Here is an 8,973-nt window from a genome sequence, read left to right as displayed (position 1 = left end):
AACATATTTTTCTTAAAATAAAATTATTTTTACCAAAACTGTTAAAACTACAGTGGGGGTTGTATATAAACTTTGGCAATGAACCAGTTTTTCCTGCAAACCGCATCACGTACGCCACTTTCCGTAGCTCCCGAGCCTTCGCACAGGCGTGACAGGTGAGAGATGCAGGATGAAGGATGAAGGAGGGTGCACATGGAGTTCTGCTTCTGTTTTCGTGGCTGCTGGCGCCTTCTTTGCTTTATGAACATCTGCTTTTGAGCTGCAGTCATAAAGAACTATTATTTCTTTTAAATGCAGCTTGGCATTTCAAAAGATGTCGTGTAAATTATGCAAACTGATGAAAGTGGCAACAGAAAAGGTTAAGTAAATATAGAATGAATTTTCTTATTTAAATAATTTAAAATTCTAAGAACTTGAATTGTGATTTCCACTTAAAATTTTTATTTTTTCATAAACTCATCATTTAAATGTTTGGGGTCGCATTATGTTCAGAGTCGCGTTATTTTTGGGTTAATACTACATGGAACCATTTTAAAAAGGTGTAAAATGAAGTAAAATATTTACTTTGAAGATTTTTTCTCGATATAACTGATTACATAAAAAAGTGTATAATTAATCATTTCAAATCATAATCACTGATTATTGGTTAAATATAAATCAATGTGTGAATAATGTTGCATAAAACAAATCAAAGTTTCTCAATAAATTATCTTAGCCTCATACATGTTACATTTATTTCAATAAATTATTTTCTGAATGAGTCCCACATAGTGTAGCGTAGTGTATTTTTGGTAACAAATTATTTTAAAAATATTCTTAGAGACCTAATAGACTTAATTTTATTAGATGTTACAACATTATGATAAAGCAAAAATTTTCAAAACAATTTTGTAGTTATTTTAAAAATAATTGTAAGCTTTATTTATTTTTTAAACAGATTACAAATGAACATAAAGCATGTGATTATATACATAGTGATTTTAAAAGAACAGATAATTATATCACAGAAAGGATATCAAAAGAGGAAGCTACAGTGACAATACAATACAAAAAAAAAATAGTTAATTCAATATTTTTCACCTAATCATCTAAACCAACAAATGTTGTGGTTAGTAATTGGTAGTTTGTTGTTGTGGTTAGTAGTTGGTAGTTTGTTGTTGTGGTTGGTGGTTGTTTGTTTGTTGTTGGGGTTGGTGGTGGATTGTTTGTTGTTGTGGTTGGTGGTTGTTTGTTTGTTGTTGGGGTTGGTGGTGGATTGGTTGTTGGTGGTGGTTGGTGGGTGGGATGTTAGGTGTGTGAGTAGGTGGGTTGTTGGGATGGCGGCTGGGTTTAAGAAGGGGGGGGGGGGGGGGGAAATTGGAAGAACCACTATTTTAAGTATATTAAATTTATTTTTGAGAGATTTAATTTGTCACAAATATTAAAAATTTTGCTAAAAACAATTGTCATGCGATCTTACTCTAACCTATACTGAAAACCTACTTAGTGAACAAAATAAACTTATTTCCTATATATGTAGTATTGAATGTATTTATGCACATATGTAAAACCGCGCACTACACTGAGGCCACCCACCGGTTAGGTTCATTCAAACGTGGTGGAGTGTGGAGAGGTGTAGAGGGAAAGGAATTTGGCGGTGGTAGTTTTAGTAAGACCCTCCCCTAATTCATTTATGTACCGTATTTACTCGCATATAGGTCGCCATCGCAGATAGGTCGCACCCATAATTTGAGGTCTTGAATTTGGTATTTAAGATTCCCCCCATATAGGTCGCACCGGTAATTCATTACCGCGCCGTGCGCGGAGAAAGGTCATTGTACTCGATCAGCTGCTGTTACGGCGCACCTGCTGGCTCTCTTTGTTCACTGAGCTGCGCATGCGCAGTATAACTCACTCAACGCTCCGCCAAGACTCGTGACCTTGCATCAGCAGCCAGCCAACAGATGCGAGCTTAGCGGAAAAAAATATAAGCTCCACCTCCCGTGTACCAATTTTATCCAGTTCTAATACCAGTTTATTGGTATACGCACCAGTTTTCTCGCTGCCGTGACATGTTCAAGTTTACGTCCAACTTGATGACTTGATACCAATAATTAATTAATTACGATCCCCATAAATAAATTGTTAGTTTAAAAAATATGCGTCAACTGTACAATACTTCCGAAATTATAAAATACGTATAAAACAGTTACCAAGGCTCCGCTCATTTTATCTTGTGAAGTTTGTCTCGTACCAGTATTTCGGCTAAGTTGTGACATAAATACAGGATCAAAAAATAACAATCAGCCACGTTCATACATTCGTGAGTTTATGTTTTTTCCTCGTGCATTTTAGATTGTCTCCTGCTATAATTACTCGACTTTTACACGTCTACGCTTAAATTATTACTTGTTTAGAAATAAAAGCAACTTTTCATGTTATAAAATATGTATATTTTGCTATTTAAAATGTTAATTGCCGACTATAAACGTTACGTTTTTCACAATGTTTTTAGGCCTACTAGTTAATCTTATCTACTCTTAAAGAAACCAAGGTATTATCTGGTTGTTTATGGTTGTTACGTGACCTAAATAGCGGGATGGATTCAATTTTTGAGTCGTAATTTGCGTGAAAGTATTGTATTAGACTAAATAGGAACTAAACGGGACCTGAAGAATATAGTGCAAATAACGGGAAAACGTAAATAACGGTAACGTAAATAAAGGGTTTCGCTGCATGTGTACACTGTAAATAAATTTGCCTATACCTATATAAACTTCTTTTTCGCATTTTAAAGCAAAATATTGCAACAAAAATTCCTCAAAAATTAAAAAAAAATTTTCTTCACATATAGATCGCACTTCATTTTTTCCCCATTAAATCTGGTAAAATTGCCGCGACCTATATTCGAGTAAATACGGTAGATATCCACATGCTAATATTTATAAGTATTTAAATTAGCTTCTGTAAAGATATTTTTGTAAATAGAATATAAGTGGAAATAATTTTGTTTGAAATAAAAATTTATGTTATATATTTCCACGCAATCCACTGTTTTGTATGCAATAATTTTTTTCTAACTAAATGAATTAATTTTTTTCTCAAGAATTTTTCAAAAATGACTGAAGAATATTGGTCTCTGTCACACACGCTACTTCAGACGGACGTGGAGAGGCTCGGAGGCAGAGTATTCACATCCTGAACACACCGAACTTGCAGTCGGGCACAGGAGCGTTGAGTGCGGCAGCGAGACTCAGCCCCAGCACAGCGCGACTGTCGGCCGGATCGATCACCCCGTCGTCCCACAGCCTGTACACAGCACACACATGCTCCCAGCACAGCGCGACTGTCGGCCGGGTCTATCACCCCGTCGTCCCACAGCCTGCACACAGCACACACATGCTCCCAGCACTGCGCGACTGTCGGCCGGGTCTATCACCCCGTCGTCCCACAGCCTGCACACAGCACACACATGCTCCCAGCACCGCGCGACTGTCGGCCGGGTCGATCACCCCGTCGTCCCACAGCCTGCACACAGCACACACATGCTCCCAGCACAGCGCGACTGTCGGCCGGGTCTATCACCCCGTCGTCCCACAGCCTGCACACAGCACACACATGCTACCAGCACAGCGCGACTGTCGGCCGGGTCTATCACCCCGTCGTCCCACAGCCTGCACACAGCACACACATGCTCCCAGCACTGCGCGACTGTCGGCCGGGTCTATCACCCCGTCGTCCCACAGCCTGCACACAGCACACACATGCTCCCAGCACAGCGCGACTGTCGGCCGGGTCTATCACCCCGTCTTCCCACAGCCTGCACACAGCACATACATGCTCCCAGCACAGCGCGACTGTCGGCCGGGTCGATCACCCCGTCGTCCCACAGCCTGCACACAGCACACACATGCTCCCAGCACTGCGCGACTGTCGGCCGGGTCTATCACCCCGTCGTCCCACAGCCTGCACACAACACACACATGCTCCCAGCACAGCGCGACTGTCGGCCGGGTCTATCACCCCGTCGTCCCACAGCCTGCACACAGCACACACATGCTCCCAGCACTGCGCGACTGTCGGCCGGGTCTATCACCCCGTCGTCCCACAGCCTGCACACAGCACACACATGCTCCCAGCACAGCGCGACTGTCGGCCGGGTCTATCACCCCGTCGTCCCACAGCCTGCACACAGCACACACATGCTCCCAGCACTGCGCGACTGTCGGCCGGGTCTATCACCCCGTCGTCCCACAGCCTGCACACAACACACACATGCTCCCAGCACAGCGCGACTGTCGGCCGGGTCTATCACCCCGTCGTCCCACAGCCTGCACACAGCACACACATGCTCCCAGCACTGCGCGACTGTCGGCCGGGTCTATCACCCCGTCGTCCCACAGCCTGCACACAGCACACACATGCTCCCAGCACAGCGCGACTGTCGGCCGGGTCTATCACCCCGTCGTCCCACAGCCTGCACACAGCACACACATGCTACCAGCACTGCGCGACTGTCGGCCGGGTCTATCACCCCGTCGTCCCACAGCCTGCACACAGCACACACATGCTCCCAGCACAGCGCGACTGTCGGCCGGGTCTATCACCCCGTCGTCCCACAGCCTGCTCACAGCACACACATGCTCCCAGCACTGCGCGACTGTCAGCCGGGTCTATCACCCCGTCGTCCCACAGCCTGCACACAGCACACACATGCTCCCAGCACAGCGTGACTGTCAGCCGGATCTATCACCCCGTCGTCCCACAGCCTGCACACAGCACACACATGCTCCCAGCACAGCCTGCACACAGCACACACATGCTCCCAGCACAGCGCGACTGTCGGCCGGGTCTATCACCCCGTCGTCCCACAGCCTGCACACAGCACACACATGCTCCCAGCACTGCGCGACTGTCAGCCGGGTCTATCACCCCGTCGTCCCACAGCCTGCACACAGCACACACATGCTCCCAGCACAGCGCAACTGTCGGCCGGGTCGATCACCCCGTCGTCCCACAGCCTGCATACAGCACACACATGCTCCCAGCACTGCGCGACTGTCGGCCAGGTCTATCACCCCATCGTCCCACAACCTGCACACAGCACACACATGCTCCCAGCACAGCGCGACTGTCGGCCGGGTCTATCACCCCGTCGTCCCACAGCCTGCACACAGCACACACATGCTCCCAGCACTGCGCGACTGTCGGCCGGGTCTATCACCCCGTCGTCCCACAGCCTGCACACAGCACACACATGCTCCCAGCACAGCGCGACTGTCGGCCAGGTCTATCACCCCGTCGTCCCACAGCCTGCACACAGCACACACATGCTCCTAGCACTGCGCGACTGTCGGCCGGGTCTATCACCCCGTCGTCCCACAGCCTGCACACAGCACACACATGCTCCCAGCACAGCGCGACTGTCGGCCGGGTCTATCACCCCGTCGTCCCACAGCCTGCACACAGCACACACATGCTCCCAGCACAGCGCGACTGTCAGCCGGGTCTATCACCCCATCGTCCCACAGCCTGCACACAGCACACACATGCTCCCAGCACTGCGCGACTGTCGGCCGGGTCTATCACCCCGTCGTCCCACAGCCTGCACACAGCACACACATGCTCCCAGCACTGCGCGACTGTCAGCCGGATCTATCACCCCGTCGTCCCACAGCCTGCACACAGCACACACATGCTCCCAGCACAGCCTGCACACAGCACACACATGCTCCCAGCACAGCGCGACTGTCGGCCGGGTCTATCACCCCGTCGTCCCACAGCCTGCACACAGCACACACATGCTCCCAGCACTGCGCGACTGTCAGCCGGGTCTATCACCCCGTCGTCCCACAGCCTGCACACAGCACACACATGCTCCCAGCACAGCGCAACTGTCGGCCGGGTCGATCACCCCGTCGTCCCACAGCCTGCATACAGCACACACATGCTCCCAGCACTGCGCGACTGTCGGCCAGGTCTATCACCCCATCGTCCCACAACCTGCACACAGCACACACATGCTCCCAGCACAGCGCGACTGTCGGCCGGGTCTATCACCCCGTCGTCCCACAGCCTGCACACAGCACACACATGCTCCCAGCACTGCGCGACTGTCGGCCGGGTCTATCACCCCGTCGTCCCACAGCCTGCACACAGCACACACATGCTCCCAGCACAGCGCGACTGTCGGCCAGGTCTATCACCCCGTCGTCCCACAGCCTGCACACAGCACACACATGCTCCTAGCACTGCGCGACTGTCGGCCGGGTCTATCACCCCGTCGTCCCACAGCCTGCACACAGCACACACATGCTCCCAGCACAGCGCGACTGTCGGCCGGGTCTATCACCCCGTCGTCCCACAGCCTGCACACAGCACACACATGCTCCCAGCACAGCGCGACTGTCAGCCGGGTCTATCACCCCATCGTCCCACAGCCTGCACACAGCACACACATGCTCCCAGCACTGCGCGACTGTCGGCCGGGTCTATCACCCCGTCGTCCCACAGCCTGCACACAGCACACACATGCTCCCAGCACTGCGCGACTGTCAGCCGGGTCGATCACCCCGTCGTCCCACAGCCTGCACACAGCACACACATGCTCCCAGCACTGCGCGACTGTCAGCCGGGTTTATCACCCCGTCGTCCCACAGCCTGCACACAGCACAGACATGCCTTGTGGCTACTTTACAACAGCCATGTTCTGTTATACTGTTCCACAATCACTTACTGTTCCACTCTGTGGGAAAACCACGCGGAGTGTAATACAGTGTATTGTAGTTTCTCAGAACTGACGGTCAATTCCGTTATGTGATTAGCGCTGCTATCTGTTTTCAGTAATGTAAAGTGATGCCATTTTCTTTCAGTTTCTGAGAGCTATCGAAGGTAAAATTATTGTCTATTGTTTTTTTTTCTTTTTTTCCCCCGTAATTTACTATAGTGAGTTCATTGAAGGTTAGTGAAAACCATTAACATGGGTGATTTTTAAGTTACTGCACACAGTTGGCAATATTTACACCATAAATGTATTTAACTGCTTTTATTTTTTAATAAGTTATTCAATACTTTTCTAAATAATGTTCTGAGGGGTAATGCCACGAATGAAGTAACTCTAATGGATAATCGAAGCCAGCTTTTGAAGTTAACAAATTTTTTGTTGCTTAGGTTAAAATCTATGTAGTTATCATTTAAATAAATGGTTTTAAAAAGAAGTTGTAATAGAATAGAAAACAAAGTTTTTAATTAATTATACAGTTTGTTTAAGCACTTCCATCATCTAAAGTTAAATGATAATTAAATTAATTCTGGTTTATGGTGGGGGCTCTCCCTAACTCATGGACGAGAGACCAAAAACTTAACAACTGTCTTGGAGTTTCACCAATTTGAAATGGAAATATATTACAATTATTAAAATTGCCCCCAACAATAAAATTATATAATCTCCCTACACCCAGAAGTAAGAAAAAATTACTTTTTTATGAACATATATTTTCTGCAAAATAATATGTTTCACAAAATTAGTTACTAGGGATGGGCCGGTCGAATCCTCGAATCCTCGAATCCCACCGAATCTCTAGTATTCGAAAGATTCGAAATTCGAGGGAAAAGATTCGGGATTCGAGGAAAAATATTGATGTAAATGTAGTACTTTAAAAACTTAAATGCTTACAATTTACTTGGCCTGTTTACGTTTTCCTTGGAACACATCCTATTGAGGTACAGTAGAAACTCGTTAATACGTGATGGTCAGGACCGAGATAATCACGGATTACCGAATTTCACGGACTAACGATTAAAAGCCCGGAAGGTCTTGTCAAGCTTCTCAGACACCGGCGTGCAGCTGGGTTAAGGCCGTTCACGGTAAGGGCCGGCTGTCTTCGAATTAGTGTATCGGCTTAAAAATGCCTAGCCATTAGTTCACGGTCATTTACAACAGCCGAAGAGAGAAAGATAAGATCGTGCTGACCTTGCACTCCCCCCCCTTCTCATACAGCAGAATGCCAGCCAGACACGTCACTCGCCAGGCGCCTGCCGTGCGTTGGCGGGCGGAAACAAACAAAGGGAGACGGGAAGCAGTAGTCAGGCCATCCCCCTCAAGTTTAAAGAGTGACAAATGTGACAGCTGAAAGGGAGGCGACACAAAGGGTCGGTACAAACAGCGTTGCAGAGTTTGGCGGCCCGCGATGGCTTGCAGTGTTTGCCAGCCGCCGGCCCGCGTGACGTTAATTTTAAGCGCTGACAATTTTTACTTCTCTTTTTATTCTTCTCTTTTAAATCGTCCCGGATTATCCGATTCCCGAATTAGCGCATCACGGATTAACGAGGTTCTACTGTATTGTACTTTTAATTCGTTATTATATAAAAAAAATTATGAAGCATGTACTGATTTGGGAAACTTACTTTATATTCATGAACATGGATGCATTGTCGCTACATTGGCATTAAATAAGGCATAAATCACATATGTATTCTCAGAATATGCTAAAAAAAAAAATAAAGCACATTTAGGATCTAGACTAAATATGAATCTTGTTTTCTTTAAAATAACTTTACCGAGAAATCTGTTACTTAGTAATACAACAATAATGCCGACTTTCATCACAAGTTACGGTCGCACATGTAGTAATAACAATGAAATAATGAATGACAAAAATTAATAAATTATACAATTATTATTTTAATCGCAATTCAATTTTAAATATTCTGATACGTTCTCTTTATGAATTTTTTTAGGGCCAAGTTTGGTTTGTGTAGACTACCAACGTTAAAATATATATTATCTGAGAATTCCATGATGGCCAACCAATGAATTTGTTAGCCAATCATTTTGAGCAACATAAAAAATAACTAATATTAATATAAAAAAAAATTAATGGGTAAACTAGAGAAAACACCCCATCACTTTTAACTTCGGGCATATTAATCACTATGCTTTAGTGAGGCTTAATTTTAAAAGACGCACGACAATATTTCTTATGGCCTAAAACC

General features: G+C 46.4%; 1 protein-coding gene across 2 annotated transcripts in view; it reads right to left on the bottom strand.

Moving 5' to 3' along the window:
* Window positions 1–886: 886 nt before the first annotated feature.
* Window positions 887–8,973, bottom strand: part of LOC134533308 (methylcrotonoyl-CoA carboxylase beta chain, mitochondrial) — a 165,793-nt gene continuing 157,706 nt past the window's right edge. For both annotated transcript variants that reach the window (XM_063370795.1, XM_063370796.1), the window contains one exon: window positions 887–3,288. In XM_063370795.1, coding sequence (XP_063226865.1) covers window positions 3,171–3,288 — 118 coding nt within the window. In that variant the 3' untranslated portion in view covers window positions 887–3,170. The remainder of the gene's footprint in view (window positions 3,289–8,973) is intronic.

Source organism: Bacillus rossius, chromosome 6 (assembly GCF_032445375.1).
Source record: "Bacillus rossius redtenbacheri isolate Brsri chromosome 6, Brsri_v3, whole genome shotgun sequence".
In the NCBI taxonomy this organism is placed as follows: domain Eukaryota; kingdom Metazoa; phylum Arthropoda; class Insecta; order Phasmatodea; family Bacillidae; genus Bacillus; species Bacillus rossius.
Note: the sequence above shows the minus strand (reverse complement) of the source record. Positions and strands in the feature narration are given on the sequence as shown.